The sequence below is a fragment of the Rhinatrema bivittatum genome, chromosome 6 (genome assembly GCF_901001135.1).
Source record: "Rhinatrema bivittatum chromosome 6, aRhiBiv1.1, whole genome shotgun sequence".
Taxonomy (NCBI): Eukaryota; Metazoa; Chordata; class Amphibia; order Gymnophiona; family Rhinatrematidae; genus Rhinatrema; species Rhinatrema bivittatum.
Genome location: NC_042620.1, coordinates 249,659,548 through 249,676,539, shown reverse-complemented (window position 1 = coordinate 249,676,539; position 16,992 = coordinate 249,659,548). Strand labels below are relative to the sequence as shown.

The 16,992-nt window shown below is 44.7% G+C and overlaps 1 protein-coding gene across 1 annotated transcript in view; it reads right to left on the bottom strand.

Moving 5' to 3' along the window:
- Positions 1–12,582, bottom strand: part of PAQR4 (progestin and adipoQ receptor family member 4) — a 93,782-nt gene extending 81,200 nt beyond the window's left edge. The window contains exon 1 of the mRNA XM_029606771.1: positions 10,872–12,582. Within this exon, the coding sequence (XP_029462631.1) occupies positions 10,872–11,091 (220 nt within the window). The 5' untranslated portion in view covers positions 11,092–12,582. The remainder of the gene's footprint in view (positions 1–10,871) is intronic.
- Between the last annotated feature and the right edge of the window lie 4,410 nt (positions 12,583–16,992).

Sequence of the window (16,992 nt, the reverse complement as noted above, 5' to 3'; positions counted from 1 at the left end):
GGCTGTCGGGCCGAAAACCGGATGCTCAATTTTGCTGGTGTCCGGTTTCCGAGCCCGTGGCTGTGAGCAGGCTGTCAGCAGGCTCGCTGACAGCCACCGTTCTGGGTCAAAAGATGATGGTAGGGGCGCGCTAGTGTCCCTAGCGCCTCCTTTTGCCCGTTTCTACCGCACCACCTAATTTAAATACAGAATCGCGCGCACAGGCAAGTGGCCTGTGCGCACGCCGGGAGAGCGGGTGTTTGTCCGCTCTCCCGCGGACTTTACTGAATCGGCCCGATTGAGATCTTCCAAAAGAGGCCTCCTTGATGTTTCCCTCTGTGAGGCAGGCCTGACTGGTAAATAATAGGGAGAGTGCATTTTCAGCTGCTGCTCCTGTCACTTGGAACACTCTTCCAGAAGCACTGCATTTGATGGATGGTCCAAAATCCTTTAAGGTAATGCAAAAGACTTTTTTTTTTTTGTTTAGATAACCATTTGGCTGAGGACACATTATTTTGTCTGTGTTTTTTCTTTTTTGACTTGTGTTCTGTTTCGCTGTTTATATTTTATTATGATTGTGCTCTTGTAAATTGCTTAGGCTTTAAGCAATAAATAAAGAATGGCTATTTACCCTTTCAAATACTACTAAAACAAGGGGACAAGCCATGAAACTAACAAGCAGCAGATTTAAAACAAATTGTTAAAAAATACTTTTGCCACTCAGCACACAATCAAGCTGTGGAATTTGTTGCCAGAGGACATGGTCAAGATGACTAGCATATCAGGATTTAAGAGAGGTTCCTGGAGCAAAAGTCCAAAAGACAACATTAGCCAGGTAGACAAGAGAAAGCTATTGCAATCCTTGGAGGCAAGTAACAAGAACTAGATCCACTTTTTGGGATCTGCCAGGTACTTATGACCTGGACTGGCCAGTGTCGGAGACTGGATATCTGAGCTTGATGGACCTCAGTATGACACAGCATGACTTTTCTTATATCCTTAGCAAGTGAATTGCTCAGAAACATTTGAATTGAAACTGGAGTTTCCATTTCATTCTACTCCTTACATCTGACAGATGCACCTGATCTCAAAAGCTCATGTTGGGACCACCATCTTTTGTTAACTGAGCCAATAAAAATCATTACTGGTAAACAGAGAATATGACCTCAGATAAAGGCTGAAATTGAAATGTCTATCTACTCTGCCCATTAAACCTTTAAACAACAACACAGACCTCTCTGACTTTACCCGCTCTTCACCAGGCTTTCTTGTATTCTGATTCCATTCTTTGCCCCTATTCCTGCATTAAAAGGTGGATCAATACATCCACCTCCTTTTCTGTTAAGCAAGTTTTCCTTGCATTATTTCTGACTCAAGTCCCTCTTGACCCATATGATGACACTGGTTGTAGAATTCCTTAAACTCAAAAAAAAAACCCCAAAAACTGGTCTCTTTATTATTTATATAAATTAATTTGGTATGTGTCATATGCCCATCTAGGACCAAAGTGACTACCAGAATACTGCAGTAGTGTTCATTTGCAAATACAGAAAAAGCAGAAGTCACAAAATATATACAGATTAGCTGAAACAGTAAAACAATCAGATGCATGTTAGCCTTCATATTTCTGTTAACAAGTGTTGCATACTGTTACTGACGACATAATTGATCATAGTAAATAAATAAAGAAGCAAAAACCATACCCATCTTCTACAAGTGACATTTTTAGCCTACGTCAGCCCATTTTTGTTCCATGCCTGACATCTTTTTTAGGTCAGAGCCTACACAATTCCCATATTTATACAAACACTTTAACTCATTTCTGTCAGGACAGGAGCATTGCTACAAGGGAGATGGCAAGTGCCCCACTTCACTACCCAAAAAAAAAAAAAAAGGACATTTACCACCCCAGTTTCAGCAGGCCAGCACCTCTGAACCAGCTGGGTTACAGTTTAAACATCAGTGCCTACTTCCTCCTGCAGTCTCGTGATGAAACATCCCCTGTTTGAACCATGGTGCTCTCTCTCTCAAACCTCAAATTGTTAAAACTGTGTAATGGTTGTGACTTCAGAATTTTAAAATGTTTTTGTATGGTGAGTTGTAAGGGGAAGCATCCTAGGCCCAATCTTGGGGAATTTCACTGGAAGCAGAGTCTATGTTACAGAACTAGAAGTGCTAGGTTTGTATTGGGATTCTATCCCTTTCTGTATAGCCTCCAGGATTTAATCCCATATCAAATCCATATGGAAAAATTGGTTGAAAGATACTATCAAATAATTTTAATGGACTGTTGAAACTGGCTGGGTTTGTGTTTTTTTTGTTTTTAATTGCACAGAAAGTCCTTGGGACATTTTCTTATTGTGTCTTTTAAAGCCAATTTTAAGGCAGGAGGTTGTTCTGTAGGGGTGTGTGAAATTTAATGTTAGCCTGCCCTACCCAGTACTTCTGTTTAGAGATACCACTGTGTCGGGATAAGAGGAGACAGGCCTGGTGGGGGCACAATTAACAGAAGAGAGAACAATATTCACATTTTCTTCTTGCATGCCAAATTTGAGTCATTGTGCCAGTGGACAGATAGATATTGATTCCTTCAACATGATTCTTTCTAATATTTTGTATGTTGAAAAGCACAAATATATACTCCCTCCCCCCCCCCCCCCCTAATTTTGTACCTATGGAAATAATCTTGACTAAGGCTGTGAAATTAGACCACTTGACCTCCCAAGGTAGAATAGTATATCTTGGACAACTTCAAAAACCATAAATATCAGATCAGTATTTTCAGAGAACTGAATCTCCAAAACAAATCCCCATTGCTTTCTATGGGTAACTATTAGAAGCTGTTTAAACTGTTATAATTCTGTCTAGGGCTCCATTCCAAATGCACCCTCTCACCCCTTTGACATACAGCAATAAAGGCAGAGACAAATACAGGGAAAATAACTGAAGTAGCTGGCATAAGATGGCATAAAATAGCACTTCAAGTACACACTCCTACCTCATACATTCCTACACCCCCCACCAAACACACACACACCTCCATATGCTCTCATATTTACACTCCCCCATAAAAATAGGTAAAATGCATTTATTTTATTTTTCTATACCGATATTCGATTCGAAATATCACGCCGGTTTACATACAACAGGAAGTCAAAGGGCGAGCCTTGTGGTGACATGATACAGTATAACAAATCAACAGAGTAAATATAAAGAAAAACTTGCTTTATTTATAACTTTTATATACAGACATTCAAATGAATATCACATCGGTTCACATACAACTGGGGAGTCAAAAACTAAAAGAGAGAAAGGAAGGATAAAAAGTTACAATTAACAGGGAATCGTAAGGAACTGGGTGAGAGAGCGGAACGGTCTAAGGGGCCAAGTCAAAGTGTGAGCAGGAAGTATACAGGAAAAACCTAAAACTTTGTTGCGATAGCAACTATATTACGTAATATATTTACACAACTGTACGACAGTCAAAGGCATTAGCTGTTGCAGCAAATTGAAGTGACAATGAAATATAGTTGGGGTTTACCAGAGATGGCTATAGGTGAGTTAGGTAATGAAAGGGTTAAATAGTTGTGGTTGTGGAAACTGGAGTAATGGAACCTGGAGTAATGGAGACTGGAGAACTGGAGACCGGAAGAGACAAGGAAGGGATTAAGAGAGTAAGCTTGTTTGAATAACCAGGTTTTTAACTTTTTTTTTTTTAAAGGTGTTTGGACAGTGTTCCAAGCGTAGGTCTGGCGGCATCGAGTTCCATAGTGTAGGACCTGCAATGGAGAAAGCCCGTTCTCGGGTGGAAGTGAGCTGGGCAGATTATAACTTTACTAACAGAAATAAGTTCTGAGTTTAAACCTGCTATATACAGAGGCGGGGGGGGGGGGGGGGGGGGGGGAGTTGGCAGTGCCAGAGAAGGGGGACAGGGAGCCAGGACTTAGTTTTCTGTAGGGAATGCTTTTCTAAAGAGCCATGTTTTGAGACTCTTTCTGAAGGAAGGTGTAGAGAGGTCAGTTCTGAGAGGAGCCGGGAGGTTGTTCCAGATGTGGGGGCCTGCTATTGATGCAGCGCGTTCTCTTGTGGAGACTCGAACTTCCTTAATGGAGGGAGTTGTAAGTAAACCTGTGTTGGATGAGCGGAGATTCCTTGTCAGGATGCAGGGGTGCAGTGGTTCTTGTCATTGTAGATTGCTTTGAGGATGAGCATGAGGATCTTATATTGAGATCTGAATGGGGCAGGCAGCCAGTGGAGTTGTTTTGAGTAGGGGCGTGATGTGATTAGTTAGTGATCTTGCGGCTGCATTCTGAAGGAGCTGGAGGGGCTTGAGGGTGGCAGCAGGAAGGCCTATTAGGAGGGAGTTGCAGTAATCTAACTTGGCAAAGAGGAGGGATTGTAGCACTGTCTGGTAATCTGGAGGATGTAGCAAGGGTTGGAGTTTAAGGATTTGTAGTTTGTAGAATCCTTCTTTTATCAGTGTTGATATGATATTTAAAATTTAATTCCTTGTCCAATGTGACTCCGAGATCTCTAACTGTTGTGAGCAGTTTATATTTCAGCGGTGTTCTAGGGTCAGTGGGGGGAGTTGAAGTTTTGCTCGAAAGGTAAAGAATTTCCGTTTTGTTCTGGTTGAGCTTGAGTGCCATTTGGGTGAGGATACGTTTTATATCAGTAAGGTATGTTTCCCATCGGCTTAGTGTGTTATTGATGCTACCTCTGATGGGAAGCAGAATCTGTACATCATCGGCATATAGGAAATAGGAAAAGCCTGCTTTGTCCAAATAGTTGCATAATGGCAGCATATAAACATTGAAGAGGGTGGGGGATAGGGATGAGCCTTGTGGGACTCCCTGAGATAGGGGTATTAGGTCTGATGTTGTACTATTGTAGGTTATCTTAAAGGATCTGTTGGAAAGGAATGATTGAAACCATTGGAGAATGGTGCCATTGAGACCAATTTCTCGTAGTCTGTGGATTAGGATCTTATGGTTGACCGAGTCAAATGCAGCAGAAATGTCAAGAAGTATTAGGAGGAAGGAACTACCTTTGTCAAACCCTCGAAGTATTGTATCTGTGAGGGTGAGTAGTAGTGATTCGGTGCTGTGAAATTTCTTGAAACCGTGTTGGGCAGGAACAAGTATATTTTGGTTTTCCAGAAATTCTGAGAATTGGTGGTTAACCGTTTTCTCGATGACCTTGGCCAGGAAAGGCAGGTTAGAGATAGGTCGGTAGTTGGACAGGATGGTTGGATCCAGTTAAGGCTTCTTTAGAATAGGTTTTACCATGGCGCTTTTAGGGAATCCGGGAGGAGACCTTGTTCGAGGGAAAGGTTGATGATGTCCGCAATGGGTCTTGCTAGGCAGTTGGGGATTAGTTTGAGAGTTTTCATTGGAATGGGGTCGAGTGGGTGTGCCGCTGGGTTTATCTTCCAAATAATAGTTTCCACCTTGGTGGAGGCAACCGTCTCAAATTGTGACCACTTGGGTGTAGTAAGGGATGATGGTGTAGGGGGTTCAGGGTTGAGAGGTGGGCTATTTGAACTTAGTTCGGATGTTTTGTCTTTAAAGTATTGGGCAAAATTAAGACTGGATATCGTTGGGGTATCTGTTTGAGGTGCGTTGTTTGTGGGGCGAGTCAGTTGTGTTACATAATCAAATAGGATTCTCGGGTTGTATTGGTAATAGTGAAATTTTTTGGAGTAGAAGTTCCGTTTGGCTTTGTTGATGTCTGTTGTATATATGTAGAGCAGTGTTCTGTATGAGTCACGTAGTTGGTTTATAGGGTTTCTTCTCCAGGCTTTTTCAGCTTGCCTTAACTGGCGTTTTATGTTTTTTAGATCCTGGTTATACCAGGGTGCTTTGTGTTTTGCTGAGGTACTTATTTCTTTTTTGATGGTTGGGCATATATTTTTTGCAATCTCCGTGTTGATTGTGGTCCATGAGTTAACTGCAGTTATGGTATTGGAGGTATCCAGTTGTTTTAGGGCTTCCTGTAGGGTTTTTTCTAGGACTTCACTGGAGCAAGTTTTGGTGAATTCAATGAGTTTTTTGTCTTTGTGGGAGTGGAGATGGGTGTGGTCCACTTGGAGCTTGGTTTGTATTAACATGTGGTCTGACCAGGGGACAGAGGTCGTGGAAGGGGGGGAACTGAGTGTTACTTGGTAGTTGATGAATATCAGGTCCAGGGTGTGGCCTGATTTTTGTGTGGGAGAGTTGATTATTTGTTTGAAGCTCACAGCAGTTAGAGTGTTGAGGAGGAGCTCGCATGATGGGGAGTGGAGAGATTTGTCAATGTGGAGGTTGAAATCTCCTAGGATGATGGTGGGGTGATTGGTGTTGATATAAGATGTTATGGTTTTGAGGAGGGGGCAGGGATCCTTGTTGAGAATGCCCGGAGGGGCATAAATCAGCAGGATTTGTAGAGCTTTAGATTTGAAGAGGCTGATTTCGAGGGGTAGCGGGGGGCTGATGGGGAGAGTACTGAACTTATGTTTTTTGACTGCTAGAAACAGGAGGCCACCTCCTTTCTTTCTGGGTCTTGGAAGGGAGAAGATTTTGTAACTGCTTGTTGGTACTTGGTTGATAAAGGGGGTATCTGAGTTTTTGAGCCATGACTCTGTGATGCAGAGAAGGTCTGGATTTTGATCTGTGAGGAGGTCATTTGAGGATGGGGATTTTCTGCGCGTTCAGTAGGAGGAGGGTAAGGACTGATAGGGCAGCCATGTGTGTGTCATGGAAGAGGGGAATGGTGATAAGTCTTCTGAGGTTGGCTCCTGTTGTTGTGATAAATGGGTACGGTTTGTAGGGGGTGTGGGTGGCTTGTGTAGGGTGTGTGACTCTTGTATTCATATTGTAAGAGGATGCTAGGGAGGGGGGGAGGGAAGGTGTATAGGGGGACCTAGAGTGGAGGTAGATACAGCAGGACTGTGAGTGGGCCTGAGCTGATTGGTCAGCGATTTCAGCTGCGGTCTATGAGGCAGCTTTGAAGGGAGGTCAGGCGTGCGATGGAAGGGAGGTGTAAATGTATATGGTTTTGTTGCTCATAGATTATTTATTGATTTAGTCTATGTTGTGTGGTGAGGAAGGCTGCAGTGGCCGAAAGGAGCGGCACAAAGGGCGCGACTAAGGGGCCTGCCCCTTAGTCGCGCTCTTTTGGTGTGCGACGCCAGAGGTAGGGGCTGGATTTTAAATCCCCTTACCCGGTGCTTGCGGTGACATCATCTACGGGGCGGGCCTCGAGGAGTTCGGCGGGGCGGGCCTTGCGAGGTCGGTCATCGGCTGGGTCTCGGCGCTGCGGTCCGGTGCACAAAACTCGCTGAATTACATGTACTGTAAACGCACAGCTCTATGCACACAAAACACGCTCAATGACACGCTTATGTTCCTTTAACAGTTTGATGTAATATTTGTTCTACTATGTTCCATTACCAGTTCAATGTAACAATTTGTTCTACTGTAAACCGGGGTGAAGGCTAATTGCTAAACCTCGGTATATAAAAGCTCCGAAATAAATAAATAAATAAATCTACGTGCATAATATACACACACAACAGGGGACGTGGATTTAGGAGCATGAGAGGGTGCATCACATATAAAAAGACGTGCAAAGGAACCACCATGGCCTACCACACAGCCCGGGAAGTAAGCCTGAGAGCGGGACCTAACCAAATGATGCAGCTTCTCAAATAATCTCCCCACACATACATACTTGCCCCAATCACACCCCCACTTCTATGCATCTATGCACAAAGCCATACCCCCAAAAAAACCAAACACCCCACCCAGCTTCCTTTACATATACACAACTCCGCTACACACTACCCCAACACACATATCCATTCACCCCCTCCCAAGCACACAATTCCTCCACATCATTCAACTTACAGACAATCCCCACCTACAATCCCTCACAAATCACATCTGCAACCTACAAACAGTCATGCCCCCCCCCCCCCCAAAATATACACATCCATCCCCCAAACACCCACACTAAATATAGCCCTATAACCCCCCCGAAACACATCCTTTAACAACCCATGCACACAGACACAAGCATCACCCCCACAATTCCACCCCAAACACATCTGCACCCACAAACCCCTTCCACAAATCAAGACTGAAAAACATTTTTGAAGCCAGGCCTCAGCACGCTTTCCCTGCTTGTCTGAATGAGAGTATTTCCCTTCATATGCCAATCAGTATTTCACAAATACAAATGAACCCTAGTAAACTCACTCTGTATCAACTGAAAGATTCGCTATGAAATGATGTATGTCTTTATACTATTCCCTGGCATGCCTTGGAGTAGCCATAACAGCAAGTGGCAAGAAGCTTATCCTCAGACTGATATCTGACTGCGTGCACATAGTCATCTACTCCCCCCGCCTCAGCTGCCAGGGAGGTGCGGTTTTAAGAATTTAGTTTTATAGAAAGACATTAATCCTATATTTACCTGATCCAGTAAGAAAGATAGTCTTATATACATTCAGAACACTACACATAGACACTACCTTATTTGTTAAGGTGTTTTTAAAATTCAGAAAAGAAAAAATATATACAAAAACAACATCTTTTGTAAAAAGTGCTCCAGGACTTTTGCCTCTGCTAGGCCAAGTTTAAGAACCAGGCAAAAATCCTGCGGCACTGTTTGCATACTTATTTGTTTCTGCATGGTATTTTCTGTGGATTTTTTTTCTTTCCAGAAGCTGCAGTAAAGTATAACTAGAGGCAAGAGATGTGCTATGCCAACTCTGTGCAAGTAAACAGACTTGCTAATTGTTTGCATTTTTTTCTTGGATCCTTAATCTGTCTCTTAGAGGTTTACTCCGTGAGTTACACACGCCAAGAAGAGTTCTACTACATAGTAGCACCTTTTCAAATGTGTCCTCATAGCACAACAAACCGTGCAGAGAAACTCATTTAACAAACACCCAAATTGCACGTCACTAGGGAAATACTTCTTCCATGATTTCCTGCTATAAGGACTGCTGAACTGGAGATCTCTGCTCAAAATACTTCTCTGGTTTAAAAGCAGGGCTTCCCAAACTGTGGGTCAGGACCCCAAATGGGGTCACACGTTCCTCAAACGACAGCATTCTTCAAGTGCCAGAAGCTGCAGCATTAGGAATGGAAGGCAGCATGATGTCCGTGAGTCACCGCACACTCAGAGGCCCTGCAGTGGCTTTGCTCCCAATCAGTTTCTGTGGTAACTGTAAGCTCGGTGTATGGAGGGATTCAGGCCGCTACAGGGCCTATGAGCTTGCACTGCATCACAGGCCCCATAGTGACCTTCATTACTAATGTGGCTGCTTCCAGATCACTGTTGGGCTTGGGACCAGCCATGACAGGGGAGCAAAGAGAAAAATGTTACCCCCGTAATCAGCTTGTCTCTCCTCTCACCAGTTGTCATTCACCCTGGAGCCCCAAAAAAATGTTGCTGTTGGCCCTGGCTCAGCAGAATGTTTAGAGAAGGGGTTTGTCTGAAGATTGCAATCAGATGCAGAAGGGGGTCTGAAGGCTAGATCAGCTGAAAAAGGATTGGCTGTGGTGGGCGAGAGAGGAGGGGTGAACAAGATTGACTGAAGAATATAAGGGAGGAGATGGGGTGAATGGGGATCAGTGACGGGGGATGTGAAAGGTTGAAGAGGTGGGGAGGCTGAGGAGGGGAATGTGTGAGAGGGAGGAGATAGAGGATCAATTGATATTATAAAAAGTGGTTGGGGTCAGCTGGAGAGATACAAAAAAGGCTGAAAGAGGTTAAAGAGAAATCATGGTCTAGGAAAGGGGTGGGCAATTCCAGTCCACAAACCTGTCGAGGTTTTAGGATATCCTAATGAATATGCATGAAATAGATTTGCATACAACGGAGGCAGAGTGCATGCAAATCTCTCTCAAGCATATTCATTGGGGATATCCTGAAAAACAGACTGGTTTGTGGCCCTCGAGGACCGGAACTGCCCACCTCTGGTCTAGGAGGATGTAAGGGGGGTCCTGCTGGAGGGAAGCAGGCTAGGAGAGGAGGTCCTCTCGGGGGGGGGGGGGGGGGGGGGGGGGGGAAGAGTTTGAGAGAATCGACTAAACTCGGTAAGTGTGAGAGTGGAGTGATAGTTGGAGAGGGACCACCCCTTATTAATTTGCTTTGGTCATCTTCTGGTCATGTGAATTTTTTAAGTGCTAAAATGGGGTAACACTGTGTAAAAGTTTGAAAAAAACTCTGTATAAAAGCAAAATCCCCAACTTTATAGAAAGACAAACCAAGCAATAACCAAAACAAGCTATTCCTATATTAATATCACACTTAAAATAACTTTGTAAAAATGTATGCTTAAAAGAAATGTGGGTGACTTACGATAGAACCATCCAGAGAGAGATGGATGCATTTTTTTTCTTAAGAAATGAATTTTAATGCTGCATAATAAAAACTGTATACTTCAGCTGGTAATTGCCAATCCTGTGTTTTCTCAAAAGTGTCAGTGAAAATTTGGCAAAATGAGCAACCAGTTCAGTGTGGAAAGGGATGTAGGAACCAGTTCTCTCTGGGGATCTGCTCCAGCTGCTATGAAGTGCCATTTTCGTCCTACAAAATTCTTGAAACTGCATAAAGACCATTCAAATATTATGAAAATGCTTTCTGATGTCAGGGCTGCAGCTAAAAGACAGCTTATTGAGCAACATAGGATGATTACCTGACATTCAATAAATCAGCAAGTAATGTATCCCCATGGAAAGTGAATACCTAACCCAAGAATTTCTTATGATGCATCAAAAAAAACCCCACCTCATTACCCTAGATGTAGAAAGTTTGAACTGGATCTAGACTGACAACTTTAGTCCACAGCTGCCCATTCTCATGTTACCCCCTCACCCTACCTTCCTTCCCCTGTTCCTCACCATGTGTGTAGATGTTGCCCAGTTCATTATGCAGGTAGAAGAGGCTTCGCACACAGTCACCTCCACTGCACACAGGCCGGTAGCCGGTCAGCACAAACTTGTTGAACTGCAGATGCGGGGGTGAGCTGGTCCAGTCCAGCAGCCGAGGCCCATTCAGGAATGCCATGCCAGTGCAAGTTAGACAGCCTGTCGTCAAGTCTAGCCAGAGCCAGTAAACCATCCCAGGCTACCAATTACAGTCTTACTGCTCCAGGGAAGAAGCTTGGAGCGGTCTTTCCCACACAGTGCTATGTGCGTTTTCAGTGCTGCACATAATATTCTCCTTGGAGATAAGATACTCCTCCAGATTCCCATGAAATACTTCTGGCACAGATAAAGACATGGCTCCAAATAATAATGCTTCAGTGTTGGCAAAAGGTTAATACTTCTAATGATCGTCAAGGTCAGCTAAGGTATTGCTCTCTATAATAAGTAAAGATATTGCTCCTGGTAATACTTCCTCATGGTGGATAACGAAACTACTTCCAATGCGCCTTGTAATACTCCTCAATTAATGTTACTATTTCTGGTAGATTTACTGCTTCTAATGATCCCCAGAACAAGTAAAGATCGTTCTTTGAAGTTACACACTTCCAGTTTATATAAAAGCACTTCTTCTGTTAGTGTTACTAGTCTCCAAAATATACAAAAATACTGCTTATACTCCAATGTAGATATTTATACTGCTTTTGACATTTCTCCAATACAGATGCTGCAAATAACAGTGCCAATATGCCTAAGAAGGCTGCAGATAACCAAATATAATACTCCCAAAACTGGTGCAGAAACATCCTATAAGGCGGCTGAGATGAAAGTGCTGACACACCCTGTAAGGATGCTAAAGGTAATGACATTAATACTCTGGGTAAGATTATTGCCCGATAACGGTACTGATGCTTTTGATGAAGTGCCAAAAATCATATTTTCCTGGAGCAGGTATTACAACTGTAAATTCTGATGCTACAAATCATTTTCCCCAGATGATGAACTATGATGATTTCCCCAGATGATGATACCATACTGCTGGTACTAGTTCAAGTACTAATGTTGTAGGTCACTATCCACGAGGGTCAGGTATTCATGCTGAAAATACGAATACTGCAGATTATTCTCCTGAAGGAGATATTAATGCTGCAAGTACTGAAGTTGTATGCCATTGTCCCCCAAGGCAGAAATTGACGCTGCAGGCCTCTCTCCTCAGTAGTGAAGCTGGACACTCAGGGTCTTCCCTGGTGTAAGTACAAAAGCTGCAAATATGCATTCTGCAGGTTAACTCCCTCTGGAACAAGTACTATATTGCAGGTCATTTCCTTTGTCCATAAAAAAAGACAGATACTGTAAATCCATCTCTCTTATTAGTACATGTATTGATGCAACAACAAATGTTAAGGGTGCAGGTCTGTCTTCTCAGAGCACGGTTGCTTATAGATCACTCTCTTCCAATATTGCCAAGTAGACAATTTTCCCGCCAAATTAAGCTTTTTATACCTACAGCGAATTTTCTTTTACCGCGCTATCGCCGACAATGAATCACGACTCTTCCCCTTCCTTGCTTCCACGTTCAGTTGTGGCCGACACCGTGGGAGAAGCTGCAGGCGGCTCTCCTGAGCATGCTCACCGACAAAGAGACGTCACCCGCTGCCTACCAGATTTAAAGCAGTGCTGCATTCCACCAGCTACTTCCGCTCGGCAGTGACTAATAAATACGGCGCATGAGCCCTGCTAGCCAGAGCTGCTTCCGGTCCCGTAGTGACTAAGGGAAGGCGGGGCCGGGCTTGTCCCGGCCCGACGCAGTTAACATGGGCTTGAGCAGCTGTGAGTAAGGGATAGGATTAGCAAAGGCAGGTGGGGGTGGGGGAAAAAAGGGGAGTTAGGTCACCGATAGCAGCATCGGCAATTTGAATGCTGTCATGCTGTCGGTCAGTAGTTAAACAATAGGCTGGAGCAGAGCTTAGAAGGGCAGTTGGGAATTCAACAGCAAGCAGAGGGGCAGGTTTTTGCTGCGCTGCGCTGGGGATTTTCCAACTGTCATTTTCCCGGTTTCGCGGTCTTTTAGTTGGTTGTTTAGCAAAATGAAGAGAGTCAAGGGCGAACCGGAGGTGGCCGCCTCAGGTGGAGCTTCATCCCGTTCCTCGGCGGCGGGGGGGGGGGGGGGGGGGGGACGGTCTCTACAGATCACAGCAGGCCTCATTGGTAAGTGGCTGTCGGTCTGGACCCCGGCCGGCTTGGTCTCCACCAGCTGATGTTCCCTCCCCCCCTCCAATTCCCTCGTGCCCTGCTGTCCCTCCTCCCCCACGGATTCGGGGGGAGGCGGCCCAGAACCTGCTGTTTCCCCCCCCGGTTTCCTCTTCTCCCCTCGGGCAGGGCCCAGCCCCTGTGGGACAGCCTCGTGTCAGTGTTCCTACTGCTTGCGGTTTCCCCAGCCTTGTGCTTGTTTTTTTCGCCTCGGCTGGGCTCACGCAGCATTTTTTGTGAAGGAGGCAGGCAGTGCTGGGGTTACCGGGAAAGAACCTATTGGTTTCGGGTTACAGAGTGATTTGCAGTTAAATGTGAATCCGATAAGGGCTGGGAAACAGAGGGAGCGTGCCTGCTCTGGTATCAGTGGAAACCCCCCCTTTCTTTAGCCGACGCCTGCCTGCTATGTCTCCTGTGGTGACGGGATATTCTTTTAAGGGCAGTGTTTAAAGGAACTGCTGGAACAGGCAAGCAGCAGAGTAAAGAGCGAGTTGGTGGATTCTTCCCAGAGCGAGTTCTCAGCAGGGGAGGATGGGTCTGATAGCAGACTTCCCGGTCAGCCAGTTGCCCCTTCGGTGCCCGTCGGTGCTAGCGCCGAGGATACAGCTGCCTTTATTGCAAATATTCTAGGTCACATGGCTAAAGCAGGATTTGTTTAATTTTCAGCAGGTGCGGGGGGGTGGAGGGAGAGGTGTGGAAGGTATAGGAGGTTGGCCCTCAGAATTAGGAGCATCTTTAGGCAATCAGATTTATCCTCAGGATGTTGGAATAAAAGGGTGGCCCCTTGCGGGCAAGCAAAAAGGGGCTCCTTTACAAAAGATCCCTTTGCATTTAGGAGCACTAAAGGGGGATTTGGTGGCGGGGGGGGGGGGATTGTTGCGGATGCAGGTTGTTTTGCAGATGAAGCCGATGATGAGGTGCCTGGACCTTCCAGTCGTGAGGCCGGGAGGGAGTTGGATACGTCAGCGCAAGCCTTTACTGCTCAGGGAGATCAGAAAGGCATGAAGAGGAATGTTGCGGATGACAGGAGTGGCATGGCATCGGGAACACAAGGCAGCAGTGTTTTGGGAGCTGAGCAAGGTAAGACTTCAAAAGATAGTGCTCGGGAGAGTAAGAAAGATAATAAGAGGAGAAGGAGGTCGCATCCTAGTAGTAGATTAAGCTCTTCTACATTTTCCTCGAGTACTAGCGAGAAAGGGCAAGGTCAGCATACGGCTTTATGTGTAGAGCCATGTTATGATATGGGTCATACGGCTTTAGCTTCTTTAATGGAGCTTTGGGAGGAGGTGCCTACCTGGTTAGTTAAAAGGATTAGGTAAAAAAAAAAAATTTTGTTAATATTTTAAATTGTTAGAGGGAAGAAAAGGGGGAGGAAAACATCTAAGAAATCTAAAAGGAAGAATAAGAAAGGTAGTGCGAGCCCAAAAATTTCTAAGAATATAGTCAATTGGGTACGGGGGTTTTTGCGATTAGCAAGTGTTAGTCATTTTGATCCTACTCAGTACGGAGCACTTCTGTCCTACGCGGATAGTATTCTAGGAGCTTTTAAGGATTATGAGGGTTGGGCATGGCTCCATTATGAAGAAAAGTTCTGGGATAAAATGGCTGGGAAGAAAATTATGTCATGGGGTTCTTAGGACATTCATGTAGGGTTAACTCAGATGACCAACAACGGAACCAATTTTAGTAAAAGTGGGACAGGGAGTTCTGGCTTTAGTGCTGGTTCTGGTAATTTATTCTCCAGTATTGGTAAGAATACTTCCTTTTGTGGTCTTGGAACTTTTCGCAAAATCGAGTCTGGTACGAAAGGTACGGGAAGCGAGTCTGACATCTGTTGGAGGTCTACTAAGCTCACTTGCCTGTTCCCTGAATGTAAATTCAAGTACGCATGTGCCACTTGCGGTGGGGGGGTGGGGCGCATTCGGCTGTCAAATGTCAGCAAGGTCAAGGTGCCAATGTTATCAAAAGCGCTAAGTGAATCTCCATGGTATAGCAAGGCTGACTCTCCCATAGTTTTTTGCAGCTTTAGTTGAAGGTTTGAAATCGTACCCCAACAGAGATGCTGTTGCTATGTTGTATGAGGGATTTCGATGCGGCTTCCATATCCGTTATGAAGGTCCCGGGGTAAGGGCAGGGGAGAAGAAAAACAACCAATAAGGGCTAATAACATAGGAGGCCCGCCTCTTGAGGCATGGGCCGTATAACTGGGCAGACGTGCGGCAGGTAAGAGGGAGGGGGGAGGGGGCACAGCTTAGGTGCGGAGAGGGGCGGACAATAGGATTAGGGGCCAGTTCAAACCTGGGCATGAGCCAATGAGACAAAGAAGGCGGCGTCTCTGAGCTCAGGTACTTAGAGGTAGGGCGGGGTGAGGGGAGCACATTTGCAGCCGGGAATCGAGAGCAACAGGCTGACCTCAGCACGGCTGTGCTACAACAGTTTTGCTTTTACTTTCACTTTGCCTCCAGCACGGCCGTGCTGTAAGAGGAGCAGATCAGCTAAACATAGAAACATAGAAATGACGGCAGAAGAAGACCAACCGGTCCATCCAGTCTGCCCAGCAAGCTTCACACATTTGTTCTCATACTTAACTGTTTCTCTTGGCTCTTAGTAACCTTATGTTCTAATTCCCTTTTCACCCCCACCATTAATGTAGAGAGCAGTGCTGGAGCAGGAACGATTTCTTTGATTACATCATTGGGTAAAGTACATAGATTTTGTGGCTTATAGGCAAAATGTTGAGAATATTAATGGTAATTGTGTGTTGCTAAGGTCTGGAAGGTATGCTCACCCCCCCCCCCCCCTTTTTGCATTGAGCTGGCTCTGCATTACCAGTACTTTATTTAATGAAAAGGCTTTGAATGCATGGCTGCTTCTGCCTGGAATGTTATTTTATTTAAGGAAATGCCTTAGCACATGGCTGGTTATATATATTTTAACTAATATATATTTAGTGAAATGCCATGGGCTCTCGGCCACACTTTACCTGTTATTATATATATATATATATTTTATGAATTCATGGCTGGCTTTCAGCACAATGCTTGCTCTGCATGTTGCTGTATTTATTGAAGGGGCAGCGAGTGCAGGGCTGGTTATCTTTCACTTGTAGCCTCTTAGAAACGCCATTGAAGGGGTCTACACATGGTGAATGCATAGGTGGTTAGAGCACATGGCTGGCAGTAGCAGGCTTGGTAGCTCAGTGGTTAGAGCACTGATCTTGTAGGCTTACTTTACTTTAAAATCGAGGTTTTCTATGTATTGCTTTACCCCTCGCTCTCTAAATTGCTAGGAAGTGGGCAGGCTTCATGTCTACCATGCTACCTCAACATCCTGTGGATGTGCTTTGTTATACCTAAGTAATCTGACAATTAAAAAGTAGCCAGCATTCCGTAGTTGGGAATTCTGATGATATGTCTGTGGGACAGCGGCATGGCATTTGAGTGCTCAGCCAGGTTAACAGGATGGTTTTATATTAATCCAAAAGGTGATATTTAGCATTCGGTTACCATTTAAAGGGACAGCTGTCCCATGTGCACGTTTATACTGAATTATAAGGGGTACAGGACCCTCAGCTTGATAGATATGATTTAGGCTGCGCTATGCAGCTCTATTCAAAGTAAATTAAATTATTAATGAAAGGTTGGCTTACATCTTAGCATGGTATTGTGGTTCTCATGGGAAGGGCTTGCCAGCAGAGGTCAGCACATGGCAGCGGCCATTTTGGGAGTTTAGCACATGGCAGCGGCCATTTTGGGAGTTTAGCACATGGCAGCGGCCATTTTGGAGGCAGCACATGGACTTTCAGGATTTTCTTTTTTTTTTTTTTTTTTTTTTTTTTTTTATTACT